Here is a 19,604-nt window from a genome sequence, read left to right as displayed (position 1 = left end):
GTATGTAAAATATGTCTTTATAAAAGATTAAAGCAATCCTCCTTTAAGTACACAAATTACTAATGCACGCAAAGCCTAGCATGCACAATGGTTTCATCCTCTTCAATTCTTTCTAATGTAGGTTAATATATACCCATTACTTATTTATATTCACAGTACATGTGATCATTCTTGTGCTAGTTTTGAGAACTTTATTTTTATAGTACAATGTAGATATAATATAATAATAATATAGTTTGTCATTTACATGAGATGCATTACTGTAGCTGGAGAGTTAGCCTCGCTAAATGCAGGTATTATAATTAAACTGAAACAGTTTAACCTCCTAGGACCTAACGTCCACATATGTGGACATCACAATTTGAGGTCATTATACTGCTGCTGTTCTATCAAAATTTTAAACTAATATCCTCATATGAGGCTCTCATCTTTCTTAGGAACAAAAATCTGGTAAAAAAAAAAAAAAAGAAAAAAAAAAGAAAAATCTGTTAATTCTTTGTTTTTACATTCATCGGGTCCCAATCAGCCCAAATATCAAAGAGAAATTAAAAATGCATGCCGTGGAAGAGTGCGGGTCTTAGGAGGTTAAGTACAGAGTACAGATTTTTCCATTTTAATCGCTCCGTAGAACTTAACTGATGATATGAAGTCAGAAAGCAGATTCTTTATATAAAGTTGCCCCTACTCATCAAAACCATTTTAAAGGGCAAAATTACATGTACTGAATCTCTTTCTCCTTCTTTGTCACATACAAGATATATACGTGTATTTACAGAAATAGTGAGGAAAGACCACGCTCTAGGCTCCTTTGGACTCAAAAGTGGGTGGGCAGAGGCATAAGCTAATCGCTAGGCTTTTGCCCATCAAGCTGGGATTCCAGTCCTGTCTGAACTATTAACATCTTTTTTTTCCTTTTTGTTTTCAATGTTTCCTTATTTAGGATAAGGCACAAAAAAACTACTTGTTTCAGATTACAGAATACATGGCCCAAAATGTATTTTGTAACGTATTCCTTTGCATTATTCAACGAGAGTAACTTATTCTGAATACTTTAGATGGTTACACTGGATTGGTTTAAGAAATGGTAACTGCTTTGGTTAAAATACATCCTTTTGCAGGTAAAACAGAGTTCATGTACTAAACTCCCTGTAAAACCAGAACACCAGTGGCATTGTAGCTGAGATGGCTCAGAAAACCACCTCACTTCACATGTTATTGCTTGTAAAATGACAAGTGTGACCACGACCTTGAGCTTCAGCACAATTTTAGTGAAGAGCCATTAGGTAATCCTTCTCTATAGGCTTAATAACATTTTGAACAATACTGTAGGAAGAGTAATATTTATTGTGAAATGTGCAGGTGGAAACACGGTCATCAGTTGCTCATTCAAATGAGATAAAAATGATACTAAAAGGGTGCTAAAGTGTGTGTGTAACAAGTTTGGAGTTGGCTTAAATGTTTCACAGAGTGAACAAAGGAAAGTATGGCTTTAGTTAATTCCAGTGTAAACAGAGTAAATTAAGAGATTATGTGACTAACCACAACAAACAAAAGAATGACACGATAAACATAAGTAATGACTCACTGGTGATTCATATTATTTATGCTACCGCGTACAGGGCAACTGATGGTAATGATAAAATGTGTCCATGTTGCCTGAAGTGTTTTCAGTCACCAGCATGTTTTGCCTGAAAGTGCTGCAGTGAAAATAGTCCCTACATGTAAACAAAGTTGAATTTTCCCAGCTTTGAGGAGGTGTTCATGCATTATAACAACATCATCATCTTCACATGACCTTAGGCTCTCTTATATTTGTCTTGGGAAAATAGCAAATAAAGACAGAAAAATCTAGAGTTTGAACACTGAGAATCCAGCAAGACAGGAAAGATCTGAAAATGTGGAAATTCTTGATGACAGTCGGCTGATCAATGCTCTTTCATTATACTACTGCAATCAGTGATAGACTCTGACGAACCAAAGGACACATGGGTGCTACTTTCATAAATATAGCATGGTCTTATCAGCTTTAGTTTTATCCATTTCATACATAAAATACAGGAATTTTATGTATTAGATTTTTTTTAAATGCCAGTTTTAATAAACTACATAAATGCATTTTAATAGATAATATATCAAACACAAGTTTACATCAAAACATTCATCACACTAAACGAGAGTAGCCCATATGGTTGCTAAAACTATGTTTTAGAATGACAAGAGACATTGCTGTCAAGGTATCATTGAGCAAGAGAGGTGGAACGTACCTGCTTGCTCAGTGAAGGTCACAGCGGATCACCAAGAACATATACTGCATGTATAAATGCACATTTTAATAAATGCCCAGTGGGAGATCTTGGAGCTTACCTGGGGTCGTGGATGTCCTTTAACAATACACTGAAGCACTAGTGTGTCTCCTTCTTTGATGGTGTAGATTCTCTCACTCATGTTATCATCTTTGACGTTACATGCTGCGCCCGAGTGCACAATCTGGGCGTTGGCAGGAGCTGTGAAAGAAGGCATGGACACACACACACATACACCACAACCAAGCATGTAGTCATGCAGGCACACACATATACACACAGACAAACACAAAGGAAGAGAAAACCACATTACATATTTAGTAACATTTCAGCAGCAGAATTAAAGGTCATAGTCTTGTGGGTGTATGTGTAACACTAGTGCTAGTATTGATGACTCAGATAAATAAATATATCACATTACTCCTTTATCTGCATGATCTGAGTTGTCTTTTTTTTCTGTACTTGTAGCAGTGTCATGTGGATCAGTGTCTGAGGGAATGCGGACATTTATTGGGAAACTGAAACGTTGGTCACCTTTAGAAGTTCAAAAGGTTGAATCTTCACTCTGGACCAATGTTTTTGTCTTTTACAGATTTAGTTGTGCGGTAATGGAAGTTTTGTATTTTAGACGTTACAAAATAGGTTTAATAAAGTTGGTAGTTGTAACCTGTGTCAGTCTGCATTATACTATCATGTGGAAAAAAATCAAATGGACTCGTATGGCTTGTTTAGAAGGGTTGCCAAGATGAAGCCTTGTTTCTCTAAAAAGAACAACTTAGGTTTGCAAAGTTGTATCTGAGCAAACCATAAAACCCCTGGACAAATTTCCCTTAGACAAACAAGACCAAAGTGGAAACGTCTGGCCATTATGCACAGCACCGTATTTAGTGAAAACCAAAAAACAGCATTTCAGTAGGTGATGATTTAGACTTGCAATCACTGACTGAACCATGAACTCCTCTGTATACCAAAGTATTCTAGGCTGTGATGTGAGGCCAGCTCAAGCATACCAGTAAATCTCCAATGGAATAGCTGAGAAAGAAAAAGAATCAAGGTGTTGCAATAGCCCAGTTAAAGTCCTAACCAAGTTCAACCCAACTGAAATATTATGGTGAGACTTTAAGAGAGTTATGTATAAATGAAAGTCTGCAAATCTCAATAAACAGAAGCAAACTTTTTTATGAAGAGGGTTTGAATATTTTTGTTGTAGAAAATATCAACAGCTTATTAAATTGTCAGACTTTTTTCTTCAGTCCAGATGTTTGATCTTCTGGTCTAAATTGGATCCAAATGGAACAAGTGGTCTATGGCCCAAATCATGACCAAAGATACAACTAATTCCAATTTCAGTTGTTGATTTTGATCTGAAAAAGTCTAAGGCTGGTTCATTATTGATTCCCCCCCCCCCCCCCCCAAAAAATAAATAAATAAATAAATAAATCTATGTGTACAGTATTCATAAGAAAAAATGAAAACAAGATTATCTGTCCTGTTATAATAATCAACAAACTCCCACATCTCAATAAAACATGGAGTAGAAAGCAGTTTGTGGCAATAATGTATGACAGATGCATGATGGGAACTCTTTGCGGTGACAACATCTGCACAGCACTGACCCATGTGGAGGCTGGCTCGCGTGCAAATAGACTCAGATGGCTTCACCTCCCTTATGATGAGGTAAGACAGGAGGGGGGTGGGAAGAAATGGAGACAGAGCGAGAGAATCAGCGGGTGAGGAGGAAAAGGCCAGAGAGGAGTGTGAAACCCCAGAGAGAAACATGGGGGACGGGGCAGCACAATGATGTGATTAGCATCGATTCACAGGGAGAACAAATCTTCACTGTGCTGTACGACTGTTATCATTGAACGGACAGGAAGAAAGTGGGCGGCCTGTTCACCTTAAACTTCAACTCGATCAGACATAACAACAGCTGGCGTGATCCACAGCCAGAAATCAAGTTCAAAATAAAAGAAGGTTTAAAATCTGTCTCTCTATGTTCCCGCTCATGCTAATAGCTTAAGGTGTGACAGCACAGCGAGTGTAACTTTCTGCTTATATTTGTAATTTTTTAATGATATTTTCATTTATGGGATATTTTTTTTAATCCCCCCCAAAAAGAAGTAAAATTGATGAAAGAGAAGACTGTAGGTCAAACTGACTCCCAGTTGCAAAGACGTGCTTAATAAAATCTGTGATTTTGGCTTTTGGCTGTAGCTTTCTAAACCACATTGGTACTGTCAGTGACCAGACCTCTGTGCCCACAAAAAGCAATCTGTGAATCTTGTTGTTTGGCTATCATCATTTTGTTCTTATTTTCTGAAGATTTATATTTTAGAAAAGAAAAGAGGAAACGAGAGCATTTGTGGTATGAGCGCAGTTACTCATTTCGTGTACGTATTACAGTAAGCACATGCTGGCTGTGTGCACCAAAGGAATGTGTGTTTGTGTGTTTGTGATTGTAAACGAAACTGTGCGCTTGAGGAGCTCATCAAAAAAGCAGTCAATCATTTACTGCTTCAGTCTTGTACTGAAAAAAAAATCATCCCAAAACCATTTCTTCTCTAACTTCTCCCGACTTTGTGCTAAAAGAACAAAAAAACACTTTTTAAACATATTAAAAAGTTTGAAATGTAAGCCAGATTTAAATGCAGTGCTCCTTTTTCTTGGTTATGTTGAAATTCATTTAAATGATTTAACAAACGCAGGTCTTTTCAGCACTCAAGCTGTCTCTAGTTCATACACCGAACCACATTTAGACAAGGGAGCCGCTCAGTATAAATGCAGGCTTTATGCAGGAGAGTAACCAGATCACGTGGAGCAGTTGAGGGTTAAATGCCTTGCTGAAGGGCACACTAATAGTAGTTTCAATGGGAGGGGAGATCATGTCTAATTTATCTGCTATTTTCTAACATTTTTGCTGTTAGGTTACTGTTCAGTAAAGTGGATTCTCCAGTGACAAGTATGCTGTAACCTTTAAGCTTTAACATCCCGGCATGAATCTCTCCTGATCAATCAATTAAAATGTAACCCATAAAAGGATAAAAACCTAAAAATTACTATGTGGAGTAACAGAGCCGGGTTCCAGATGTGTGCTGCACTATCGTGAAAAGATGTCGGGCTGATATAAATGGTGAATAATTATCTCCTTACAGCTTATTGGCGTGTCTGCATTAGTTTGCCTCTCTGGAGAGGGAGGGAGGTCGGACAGAGCGGCTCCTCTGTCTGTTCTAGCCTCCGGCAGCTTGGCTGCTTCAACTGTCTGATCGACTAAAGAAAGGGAGGCTGCGAAAGAGGAGGAGGAGAGAGATGCAGAGAGGGTGAGCAAAAAAAAGAAGGAAGAAAATAAAACAGGCAAGAGGAGGAAGACAGAAAAAACAGAAACTTACAGAAGGGAGGAAAGCATAAAAGGAAATGGAGAAGGATTCAAGTGTGGGGAAAAATAACATTGCATAGATTTAGAAAACAGGTAGGCAGAGAACCTAAATGAATAAAACTGAAAATGGAAAGCAGGGACTAAGAGACAAATTACTATATCTATATATTTAAAACTAAAAAAAAATTAAGCGGAAAGGAAACTTAGGAAGATACAGAACAAACAGGAAAAATAGGAATAATCATAACTGTAAACTGCAGACCAAAGCAGGTGAAAGCCAGAGGAGAGAAGGACTGAGGGGAAGAGAGGCTGGTTTGAGGGAGACTCCTAGCCCAATACAGACAAAAACAAAACCAAGAAATGATGAAAATAAAGCAAGAGGGCTCAGGCTGCATGACTACAGATACACCTCTTCTCTAGTTACACTCTAACAAGAAGAAAAACCCAACTACAACTAACTAACCCAACAACCATGAGAAAATCATTATGTAAGATAAACATAATTTTACCTGCCTATAATTTTCCACAATCCTACATCTGGTTGACAACTATTACAGTTTGATATACCCTATAAAATATCCATTTACTGAATATACATTTCACATACAAAAAACAAAGACCATCACACAGGCGTTCATGTTTTCTGATCAACATAGCATAAAGAAGCAAGTCTGTCTCTTTGTTTCAGTTAGTACGGAAAGAGATCATCAGTCATGGAGAGCTGGCGCTTTGACAGTAAACTATCCGAGTCTGATGATTCATCGATCAAAACTGTTCTGGTGGAAACCGATTGAAGGTGTTGTCCATGCATTATTGGAAACTTTTCTGAGACGTTCAATGCACATTAGTTGTAAGTGAAATATAACTATCGGCAAATGCCCTGTCTGATTAATTGATTTGTCACTGCCTGCCATGTTTGTTTTTGTTGAGGGGACAGGACATATCTCACCAAAACTAATGATGAGACAGGAGAGCTGGTGTCAAACTGCACTGACAGCTTGACAGAGTGCTGAGCAGCATGTGTGTGATTGTGGTCGAAAGAGTGACTGAGTGTGCCCGCTCTGGTGAAATGTGAGTGTGCATACACGCATGTGTAAGTGTCTGTGTGTGTTTTCATGTACATTATACTGTATCTTGCCAGAGGAATCCCAAGGAAGGTGATGAATCCTGTCGAACACGAAGCCACGCCGAGCATGATTGATATGCGTAGTTACTTTATGGGAGCCTCTCATGCATACAGATGAGCCCTGACTCAATTCACTTCATTCATAAGAGACCATTCAATGCTGTGGCCTTTCCTCTGCTATCACAACATAGGGTTTGAAAATAAGGAAAGGAAAGGAAAGGAAAGGAAAGGAAAGGAAAGGTTGACGAGCAGAAGGAGATAAGAGAGTGGGGGCCTGAGAGAAAAGTCACAGAATTTATTGATTAACTGCAATTGAGGGAAGTGTTCATTTGACCCACAGAAGCACTAATCACACACACACAGTCTTCCACACACAGAAAAAACAGCCTTATGGCCAAAAGTCTGTGTGACTCACATTGCCTCAGTATTTTATCAGGATTTTTCTGTGCAGACAGGATGGAGGAAGATCAAATGGTTGATGTCATGACCCCATCCTTTTCATTTTGGCTCGATTGGAGCTCTAGATATCAAAACGCATCAGGGACATTGATTTAACTTTTGACCTGACCATTAAATGGCAGTTATAAATGAAAGGACTAACCTTCACTAACCTTTTCATTCTTTCAATCAACTATAAATGGCTGTTTCCCTGCTTACACACTCACACAAACACACACACAAAAGAACAAGAAGATGTTTTTCCTTTTAACTGTATCTTACTCTGTAACAGTAAATAGATGCAATGAGCCTCCCTTAAACATACAAATATGATTTTCATTGGTACTGAATTCAGTGGGAGGCTTTCAAGTCTAGACTGTTCTTGAATAAACACTAGCTAGCAAATTATTTTATTTGTTTTAGGGTTTTTTGTTTGTTTTTTTTATTTAACTGCCTTATGATTTTATTTTGATGCTGGTTTTGGAGACATCTACAAACCAATTTCTCAAAAAATGTTAGGAATTTGTGTAAAATGTAAACAAAAAAAAGAATACAACTTTACAAAATGCTTGCAATCTGTGAGCTCTCACACATGTGTAGCGGCGCACACATTCAAGAATCACTGCATAAAGGGAAACGTAATATATATCCTAGTAACACAGTAACAAAAAGATGGGGGGGAAAAGGAAAAGGGACATTCTTTTCAAAAGAAGCTTATTACATAACGTATGTAATCTCTACATTCACTCTGTTTAACTCATAATTTGTTTACCAACACTTAAATAAATGTCTCTGATCATGTCTCCGTAGATTTGTATGCATGTCTCTCTTTCTGAATCACTGTACAGCCTGTGTGTTTGTGTGTGGATGGTTCAAATACTGTAGCTTATATCTTTAGTGGACGCTTGGCTGTTTTATATATGTTTTTATGTGTCATAGGTGTTGTAATTGCAGGTTATAATGAATCTGTATGGGTAAATATGGCATATTGACATGATAATCCGAGCACTCCTATTTTTTAAGTAAATCTTTATGTTTTTATAAACATGTTACAGCTATAATGTATCTGACGGCCAGTATGATAGCCAAAACAAATACACTGAACACTAAACAAAAACATTGAAATAGGGTCTGATTTAGTGTCTCATAGTGTGTGATACACGCTGTGCTACCTAATGCATGTGGACCTGTTTGTCAGTGAATGACTCTGTGTTTTCCACCACAACTACTGCAAGAGGACAAAGGGATTGCGCAATCAACAAATGTCAGATGACAGCAAAAGCCAGTAAAGGTGGATCACTGGAGAGCAGAGGGAAGATTGGAGTGGAGAAAAGGTGGAGAAACTAGAAAAAAAGCACCTGTAATGGAAAACAGATGGGTAGGAAAGGGGACAGCAGTTTCCTGGAAACACTGCCGTTTTTATATCCAAGAAGAGTGACTCTTCCCTTTGACATCGTGTGTAATATCTATTATTAAAAGGCACAGAACATGGAAATTCAGAGGAAAGGGAAAATAAGAATTCGTGAGCTCTTTAACTTGTCCATTCAGGTTTTCTACACATAACTGGGCATTAACATCAGTCAATGAATTTTGCCTTTTCTTCTCTTTTATACACACCTCACCCTCAGGTCCAAAAATATTATTTGTCCACTTTTTAGCTGCTATAACTAGAAAGAAACTAAAACAAAAATAAAAATCTGATTAATTCGAAACACAGTTCTAGTGTCTTTAATGCAGGCCACACGTGTACGTACACACACACACACACACACACACACACACACACACACACACACACACACACACACACACACACACACACACACACACACACATATATGTTGCTTTATATATGTTGCTTTATATATGTTGCTTTGTTATTTTGAAGAAAAAAGTTCATCGGACGACATGTAAGAAGTGAGGGGAGTCAGAATTGACACTGGTGGAGGACTGGAGTTATGTGAAGTGATTGGGGGTTTGTAGAACGTGGTCAAACATGAGTCGTACTCCTCAAAGGAGTGTATTTGCTGCACTTGAGCTATCCCAGGATGAAAAGATAAAGAACAAGAGAGAGAGAGTTCCAAAAAAAAGATGCACACTGCTTAGATCTTTGGCATAGATGGACAGAGGAGAGTATGGAAAAGGCTGGGAGGACAGAGAAGAGAAACAAAAGAGAAATATGTGACTGGCATTCTCTTTGTGCAAGCTCCATTTACAAAGACCGCTGAATCTAGTATTCGCTGTGTTGATACTGACATACTAAAGAGAATATTGACAGTGTATTTAATGCCAGATAGCAGTTATATTAATACGTACAATTTAAAACATGTGTTAATAATTATAAGTCAATTATATATTGATTATAGATTTACAAAGATGCCTGATCATTGTATTTGAATGCATGCTATTTGCACCTTAAGGTAAGTAATACAAATTGCATTTCACCTTAATACACTTGCATATCTTTTAATCAACCCAACACTCTACACTTAAAAATGCACAAAAATACAAGTGTGAATATAACTGAAGTATTCATTTATTTATTTTAAACACATAAATTGACAAATAAAATTGCGTCGCTGGATGTTGGAGTGTTTAATGCAAATTAAGCTGAAGTGAAGTAAACAAAATATTCAATCACCTTTAATTTGAAACTCAACAAAACATCAGTGTGTGCAGTTAAGTCACAACAGCATATATTGATACCTTGATTAAAGTGTCAAGTGTTGCTCAGAAGTAGTAATCGACAAATCCATGCAAGTGTACACAAAGACACACACGCACTTTGCTCTAAGTAAAGCTTAGTGCTACTAAAAACAACACTAAACATCTTGCTAGGGATACAGGAGCACATCACTGCTTTGTGTAGATTCCTTAAATTCATTAAGTGCAAAGTCACCATGATCCGAAGCATAATGCTCCAAGTTTGGATGATCTGACATTAATAAAGAATGACGTGAGACTTCTTAAATGCTGTCACTGGGAATATTAACTGCGAAAAACCTTGTGATGTTGAACGGGTAATGTTATCTCAATGTCTCACATCAGCAGACCTGTCTTACAGACACATGGATTTCTCTCTTTAAACTATAAGATCCCCTTTTAGGGCCTTTTTAGCAGATATCCACATCGAAATGCACAAAATGCACCAAATCACACAAACATTTGCATCAAGGTGCTTTATACTGTAAGTTAAAGACCCTACAATATTACTGAGGAAACCCCAACAATCAGATGATCCTCTATGAGGAAGCACATGGCGATAGTGGGAAACAAAAACTCCCTTTTAACAGGAAGAAACCACTGGCAGAACTAGGCTCAGGGAGTTGCAGCTATCTGTCTGATTAAATGCAGAGTGATGTGTATAATGTTGTGTACCAGTCCACATTAGTAGCAACTAAAATATTATCAAAAATGTTAAAAATGAAAAGAAAATTCAAGTAATGTCTCTTCTATGTGCAAATGATTTTTTAAGATTTACATTTCACACTTCCTACATCATCATTTCCACCAACCAATGGTGCTTCAAAGCAACACAACATCTGTTAAGACAAGAAAATAGCCCACAACAAGAGCATTAAAAAGAGCAAGATAAGACGAGAGAAAGGATAGTAACAGCTGGTGAGGTTTAGAAATTGCACCAAAGGTTTTGCCATCATTGCGTGTGTGTGTTGGTTCTTTCTGTGTTGTTACAGCATATGCCACAAAAAGCACCTTGGGTGTAACATATGGTTAGTCAATGTAGCTTTCTGGAGCAGGACAGTCAGGATGAAGTAGAGATATAACAGAAAAAAAGAAAGCAAAAGATAATAAAATTAAAGGGAAATTGAGAGCAGAGGATAAAAGCACTGTATCTAGGAGCAAAGACAGAGGTAGTGAAGACAAGGCATGTGCCTCACGTCATCTGCCTGCCTGACAGTCAACCTGACCTTATTCTACTCACCCATAATTCTTCAGCTCCCTTTGATGGCATACATAAACACACACACATATGCACATTTACACACAGACTAAGAGCACAAGAAAAACACTTAATGTGAACAAAAAACAAAATGTGTGTGCGTGTGTAGGTGTGTGTGTCCGTGTACACGTCTGTATATTTCCAAGGAAACTGCGGCAGAGCATCCGACAGTGCTTAGTGATCAGTCCAGGTGAAGTGGTGAGAAGGAGGGAGGCACTAAGAAAGGATTTCGATAAAGAGGAGAGAAGAAGAAGCGCTCGAATGAAAGGTCAGAGTCAAAGCTGGAGGTAAAGAGAAAGCCACGAGTGTGTGTGTGTGTGTGTGTGTGGTGGAGGAGTGGGCGATCCTCAGAAGTACCACAAGAACAAGCTAGATATTATGGTTTCCATCGGTTTTAACAGTCATGCCAATAAAGTGACTGAAATTGGAAAATTTAAATTTACAGAAGTGGGAAGAGAGAATGACAAAGAGCAGAGAAATGCTGAGACAGACTTCAATAAAGACACACAGATGAAGAAAGGCAGAGATTGAAAGGTCCTAACAACCGTGATGTGTAAATCACGTATAGAGCGAGACTAGGAAAAGGTGAAAAGGAGAAAGCATGAAGAGCAGGTAGAGATACAGACTGAATGATGACACCGCAGCGAGTGAAAGACAGGGAGAAAAAGCAAGAAGGGCAGCAATTATCTTACATCTAGAGTCTAACTCCCTGCTTGTCAAAACAGCTAGACTTTAGATATTGATATTAGTCTCGCTGGTGCTGTTTTACTCATTGATAAATAATACTTCATTAATCTGTCACACTTCATTTAACGCAGGCCTTTTTGAGCTGCCATTAGGATTTAATGAAGCATTGACTCATGATAAAGGCTGGATTCAGCAGCAGTAAAGAGAGACATAATTTTTTCATGTACAAGAGACTTGAAGGAAGGAAAAAGAGAGCTGTGGATGAAAAGACAAAGTTTTTTTTTTTATCAACTTAAAAAATGTGACAGGGATCCACTGAACGACTGGCCAGAGATTAGAACTGGCTAATTTCCAGCATTCTGGTCATTACTGGTGACTAGCTGGTCAGCCTCATGTCTGTCCATTTACAAGCTGGTCCATTTCATGCATGCACAGCAAGGTCACAGCAGTGCAGGCAAATAGCTGCATGCACATAAACGAGACATTAACACGCTTACATCCTATTTTGTGTGGAAGCTCGTCACTGTCACTGAACACACAAAGCAAGGCAAGGGTGTAACACCAAAAAAAACCACCACCAAATCATCCAGGTGAACATGTAGAGACTTGGTATGAGCAAAGAATTAAAACAGTTAGAAGGAAAATTGTGGAGAAAGTCAAAAAGAGAAAAGGGTCAATGACCTCATATCTACTGAATTTATAGACACACTGGAAAATGATGCAAGTAACTGACATTTATTTTGTTATATAAATCTGCTGCACCTACTTTAGTAAGGTGTCAGGTAAACGTGGGTGTGCAACAGCTCTTTTTCAGTTGTTGCAAGTACATAAGTCCCTGTAACTTACTGCAGTTTAGGTAAATTGTAAGTTTAATCATTTCTTTTACTATGAAAATAATATTTTGAAAAAGAACAACTAAAGAAATGCAAATTTTTGCTTCTACAGCAGGGAAAATATTTAATTATTTGATCCTCTGCTGAACACGTAAGATTGCTCACTATCAAAGACATGAACTATAATTTCTATAGTTTCATTTTAATGCAGAAAGACAGAATATCAACCGAAGATCCATAAAAACACATACGCCTAAACTCAACTCCTTATGTGTATAAAGCACAACTGTCCATAGAATGAATCTCTTCCATTCAAGTCCTCCACCACCACGGGGAAAGACCAAACAGCTGTCCCAGGACGTTAGGCACAAGATAACAGACCTGCAACATCGGCAACAAGCTTGGCGAGAAAGTGATAACTGTGCAATCATTCAGAAATGAATCACATATAAAAGGACCAGCCTCGGTCTGGTTTCCCATGCAAGAAGCTGCCTCATTGGAGGAGGATGATTGTTAGAATGGTGGTGGATCAGCCCTCAAGGGAGCTGGGACCACAGTCACCAAGAACACTGCTGGGGAGGCAACACTGCAAAATTTTGCAGTACCTTATAAGCGCTAATGGTTCAAAGAAATTCATGAAGTCATTACTGGATAAGGTTAAATGAATGCTTGGCTCAACAGTGCTCTGACTTTTTGTCAGCCTGGCTGCAGTACTGAAGAGAAACGTAGGTTTTTTTCTTAAATCAGTGATAAATAGTAAGATGTTCTAGTTTTAGTTTTGCTTTATAGAGCAACAAACTATTTTTCAGGCAAATTGAAGATTTTCTAAATTAGCGAGATGTTATTTCCTCTCCAGCACACAAGTTATCTGCTTTTAGGTGCGCATTTGAGAGTTATCGATGGAGTCAAGTACTTCTGATTTGTGGCTTTCTTTCTAAGAGGAGCCACAGCATTCAGAGTCATATGCAGTAAAGATGTAAAACTATTAACAGTAATGGAAAGTATGTAATTATATGGTGGAAAAGCAGAGCTTAAAGTGCTCGACCCAAGATACAACATCCCAGGTAACGAATACTGTTCAGTTTTATTATGTGACAATACTGTGGAGCTCCTTATTGGAGATTATGTATGGGAATTTCAGGAGCGAGACCACGCCTCCAAACACGCTCCTTCCGGTTGTCATCTATATAGGTTCCCCAGTTCTGCAAGCTGTTCATTCTCGTTTACGTGCCCCACCCTCCGCCCCTCTTTGTTTTCAATTCTTTAACTTCTTCACTTCTATTTAGTACACGGGGATCTGCTTGGCCCGGGAGCCGTCGCCAGTCCCCTTCGAGGCCTTCCCCAAACCGCAGCTCAATTCATGTCCAAGCCATTCACCTTTACCTACCAAAATGTTGTCAAACCTAAAATGAGGACGTGGGCCCAGCTAGTGAAACAGTTATTGTTAAACTAATGTGTTAAGCAGATATTTTGACACGTTGGATAAAATATGGATTCTATTTCTTCTTTCAATGATTTTGACCTAAATATGTGCAGTAAACTTTTATCTGTTGGGTCATAAATGCACATCCTTTATTGGTGAAGTGTGTCTAGTCTTGCGATCAACTGTGAATGTTACAGTAATATATTCTGTCACTCCGTCCAGCTATTTGTTATTAGTATTCTTGTGCCAAATGTTTATATTTTCATTAAACAATGCAAATAGTTTAGCTGAATTTCATCCACCAATTTCATTCACTAGAGTCGGTTTTTTGAGTCCCTGGGCACTTTTTTAAACAAATGAGGGTCAAATGAATGAAAGTATGCTAATTTCTGGTGAGGAAGTAGAAACTGATGGGGGAAATGGAGGACAACAAAGGCAAGCAAACTAAGGAGCTAATTGTTTGAAATGATACATCAATAAAATAAAAAAATATATGTATATAAAATACAATTTAAAAAATTATAAATAATAGTAATTTCTTTCTCTCTCTCTCTCTCAAACACACGCACAGGAACACAAACAGACACTGCACTTAAATGGATAAATAATTACTTCTTATTTTACCTTTATATTGGTATTTATTTATCTGTTACATGGCTATTGTTATGTATCATAAACTGTCAGTCAAGTTGTTGCCCATCTGCTGTATTGTGACAGTATTGCATTGTGAATTATTCAGTGAGCCCCATTCCTTGGTGTCACTAAATATACAGAAAACTTTCTGCATGTGTGCTGCGCTCAGTTCTCAGTTTAGCAAAAAAAAAAAGGAGGGGCACTGGAAATTCATGACACAAAAGGGCAGATTATCTGTTCAATGAGGAATGTAACAGAAGAAAATTATCTATCATGAGCTTTCAGCATGAACTGAAAATCTATAATGCAGAACAGCTAACAGTCTCTGTTTAATTCCTTAAGAACAGTTCAATTTTTAGACAAAAGACTGTAATATTATTCTGTTTTCACACTTTGCCAGTCCCCCTACTGTTGTGAGAGACTGATGTGCAGGAGCACAACATCTGCTGTATATGGCGAAGACAAGTCATGATAATTGCAGTTACTAAAAATGTTTGTAGGGCGAAAAAAAAGAAATGAAGAAGAGACATGTTAACAATTGTTAACATGCACTGTCATCTAGAAACAACTCCGCTTGGTAATACACTTAGGATATATCTGCTTTTCAAACATGTTGCAGTGATTGCATGACATACACAACAAATATAATCCTTCAAAAAAACCTGCCATCTCACTTGTTTTACATGATCTTTACTGTGAAAAAGGTTGGAAAGGGAGGGGGTGCACACTGCATTTTCTCCTCTTACTCTTAGTCCAAAAAGTGTTTGCACAAAGTCCACAATATTTATCAGTGTTATATCAAAATCTACATTAACAACACACAACAGCATCAGTCAAAGCCAAAATAAATGTATCTCACAAGACAAATGAGATTTATAAAAAAAAAGCAGTAAAATCTAGGTGCTCAGAGGGGTATTTAGTGGCCTGTAATTTATGAATGCAAAAAGCTTGCCTTTGGTTAAGACTCCTTTGTCAGTCACCACTTTGTAAAGATTGCAAATGTTTGCAATGTAGATTCGACGAAAAGTAGAATTCATCTCAAAGTATGGATGTATGTGCATGTGTGTAACACTTAGTACAATCAGCTATGATGAATCATCAGCTCTAGACCTGCACTGGATAAGCTCTTAGATGAAAATGGAACAGCAAGCGAAGCACTAAAAGCTGACAGCTGGTCGAGGATCGCCAGGATGTTGCTTTTTGACTTGAACGCCAAAGATGGGTCACTTTAAAAATTTTTTTTTAAAAAAAATGGATTAATTTGAAGTAGGAATTGTGCTATACCAGAACCAGTGTGTGCTTTCTGGTTGCTGAATCTTATTTCACCATGTATTGGAGATGGGAGACAGTGTACGGCCTAGACAGGCCATCCATCTGTCACCGGGATAATACATCTAAACAAACACTTATGGAACATTTCCACTTCACATAAGCTGTATTTCACATATGCCGTGAAGGGAATCAAACACAAACAAAAGGATAGCACATAAAGTCCACAATGTGAGCTTTGCTCTCACATTCTGACTGGCTGGCAGGCTTTCTAATGCATTAAAGTTTCTCTCTCTTTAGTGTTTGTTCCACATGTCTGTAAATTTGGTTTTTCTTTTCATTAAATACCAACCTGTGACCTAGAAACAAATATGGTCAGCTGTCTCCTAGGATGTACAAAATGTCACAGTTTCTAATTACAACCCCAATTCCCAAAAAGTTGTGACACTGCGTAAAATGTAAATAGAGAATGCAATCATTTTGCAAATCTCATAAACCCACATTTATTCACGGTACAACCTAGAAAACACCGAGAAAATGCATTAGCTACAAGTCATTGCATTCAGTTTTTATTTACATTTAACACAGCGTCACTACATTTTTGGAATCGGGGTTGTATTTAGAGAAGAAGCAGTTATCTGGTATTCTGTCTATAATGGAGAGGCCAGGAGAATAACACACTGAAAGCTAGAATGTCAAAGGCTGTGATTTCTGCAAATAAATAGTTATTTAAGGAAAACATCTTTGAAGGGTAACATTATTATCAGTACAATTCATTTTTCATAAGCTTGCTAATAGCTATATAATCTTGGCTATATTTTCTATTCACTCTGAATCTCATTTGAAGAATAAAAGTTTATTTTGAGAAACATGCAACTTTCTGTCTGACCCTAAACTTTTGAGATAGTGTTTGAATAAGGCTGTTCATTAGCTGGGAGATTAAACAAAGAAAAGCTGTATATAAAGGAAAGCAGAAATCAGCATGTTTATACTCAAACAAGTATTTGAAAAGTGTCTTGCTGTTATGATTAGCAGGGAGGAGGAAAAATTATGTTGGAGGTACAGGTCATAAACAAAAGTGATCTTTAATGGCTGCTATCTAATTTAAAAAAAAAAAAAAACAAGCCTAACACAAGTCCAGTAACCCAGGAAGCAGCACTAGTCCAAAGTACAAAGACATAGCAGGAACATTGACTAACTAAACTGACAGAGGGGCATATTAGAAAGCAAGTTCAGCAGAGTCAGGCTTTACTTTTTGTTAGCTGGCTAGACAAAACTTAAATCACTAATCTGAGATAATGGGTATCATAACTGTGAGTATAAACGTTCATTATTAATCCAAGCTTGCTGCATCAGGCTGTGTGCATGCTCACATAAAAGGATGTGTTTGATGTATTTTTTTTACTTTTCTTCCACACAAAATGGATCAACTGAGCACCACCTACTCCAATCAGAGACATTAATAGAGCATTATCATAACAGTAAAATCCAGCAGCGGAAATGGAAGTGAGTAAAACCACAGACTAATTCTGTATAAAATCATTAACCTTGTGACTGATCTTCACAAGCTCACAGTGCGTTAAGGTAATTACATTGTCAAATTTATTTTATCACTGTTTGCATGCTTGGTGCTGCTGTTCATTTCTAACCTGACAGCCAAAAAGTCAAGATCAGAATCTTTCAGCTTTATACATTTAAACATTACATATTACTCAGTGTTTAGGTCTGGCAGAGTCCAATAGCCAAAAAAAGGGAGAAATCACCAGTTCCAAAGTGAAATTTATTTTATTGATTGAATCTGTGATAAATAACCTACAAATGTAACTCATCAGTTTTCTGTGTTGCATTAGCTGCAATTCCAACTGTGTAGAAAAAAACAGTCTTAGTACCTGAGTAGGATCAAGCATAAAAAAAGAAAACAGTTACACATCTTCTGCCACCAGCTGAATACATACAATTCCAGTGACAAGAGCACAGTTTGTGCTCATGAAACTTTACATCTGCCTTCATTTAGTTGTGAAGGTGGGCTAGTGAGGTACAACTTAACAAGTTGCATGTTTCCCTTCGGCAGAGAATCTGTATAGCACGTAAAGCATAAATGAATGAAACGAATCAATGAAAACACGGTGCTTCCAGCCAAGTTTGGACTTGACTAAAAAAAAAAAAGAACCAAAGGACTGTAACACATGCAGAGCTAATGAAGTTGTGCCTGCTACTGCAGAGATCAGGTGCCAGTCCACTACAAACTCCCAATACTGTAAGATGTGAACACTGAAAACACTTTCAAATACAGATTGACAAAAATGAGAATGGTTTTCATTAGCCCATACACAAGCTGGAAAGTAAAACAGACAATTTAAACTGGCTTTAGCTTTATTGCTGTTATTACTTTAAGAACCCCAGCTAATACAAACTCTGCTTTACTAGGATGTAGGAAGGAAAAAGATTTTTTCTCTATCATCATTATTTCAGTAATTCTTAATAGGCTGTTCGTTTTTTTTCAAATGTTTTCAAAAATATTACCAGAGATCTCTTAAACTTTTTCAGATAAATTAAAGTTTGCACAAAAAAGATAAATATAAAGTCTTTTAGAGAAAATTCTTACAGTCTCACAGTCTTGGTATTCTATCTGCTGTAGGCACATTACTGTAGGAATCTTTGTATGGGACAATGCTTTTGCCTTCCTCGACATATTTGTCCTAATATGGACCAACCAAACTGCAATGTGACCTAAAGTAAAGATCTAAGTGGATTACTCACAAACTGAAGCATTAGATACTGACGTGATAACAGTAGACATATCCAGATACCAAAAGATTAGTAGTTGGTTACTTCCTTTCTTCCATACTAGATTTTCAAGTCTGTCAGAGCTATCATGGTGCTTGTTCTGGAAAGTACGATGACATTTTCAGAAATTTTGGTATTGAAAGGTATTATAATGATCGATTCTGGTCTTCTTCCACAATAGAATATCTACTTCCATCTCATTGTATTGCTTGCTTCGTCCCATGTCACTCCAACCACCAACCGAAGCGTGTCCTTCTTCACTACATCCATGCTTTAAAATCAGTTCTGGTGACATCTCTAATTAATAATAACACAGAATATGTTAGCAAAAGATAAAAATTCCACAACATGCTCAGTAAAAATGTATCAAGAGTGAAATTTTAAATTATGCTTCATTTACTGATCCTATTATTTTGATAACAATTTAGGTAACAGTAATTATGTAACTGCAGATCCTTTACCCTACCCACAACACTAGTTACCATGGCTAACCTTTTTATCTATAAATAATCTAAGCAAGCTAGGTTTACTTTAGACATAATAGCAGATATCTGCAGTAAACAGACTTAATAAAGAAGAGACTTCATTAATTTAATGATTCATCTTGGCAGTAATATGTTGTGTCCATGACTTTTTAGCACCCCCAGGAAGCATTTTGCTTGTAAACTGTGCAGTTTTTTGTTTTTCTCTGGTTTCATCTTCTTATTGTATTTGCAGCATGATTGTTGGCTTTGGGGAATGTTTTTATTTCTAAATGCTGTGATTGTGTTT

The 19,604-nt window shown here is 37.4% G+C and overlaps 1 protein-coding gene across 2 annotated transcripts in view; it reads right to left on the bottom strand.

Moving 5' to 3' along the window:
- mdga1 (MAM domain containing glycosylphosphatidylinositol anchor 1) overlaps positions 1-19,604 on the bottom strand; it is a 202,056-nt gene that overhangs the window by 142,381 nt on the left and 40,071 nt on the right. For both annotated transcript variants that reach the window (XM_026171878.1, XM_026171887.1), the window contains exon 3: positions 2,365-2,504. In XM_026171878.1, coding sequence (XP_026027663.1) covers positions 2,365-2,504 — 140 coding nt within the window. The remainder of the gene's footprint in view (positions 1-2,364; positions 2,505-19,604) is intronic.

Source organism: Astatotilapia calliptera, chromosome 1 (assembly GCF_900246225.1).
Source record: "Astatotilapia calliptera chromosome 1, fAstCal1.2, whole genome shotgun sequence".
Classification (NCBI taxonomy): Eukaryota; Metazoa; Chordata; class Actinopteri; order Cichliformes; family Cichlidae; genus Astatotilapia; species Astatotilapia calliptera.
The sequence above is the reverse complement of the archived record's forward strand: the minus strand, read 5'-3'. Positions and strand labels throughout refer to the sequence as shown.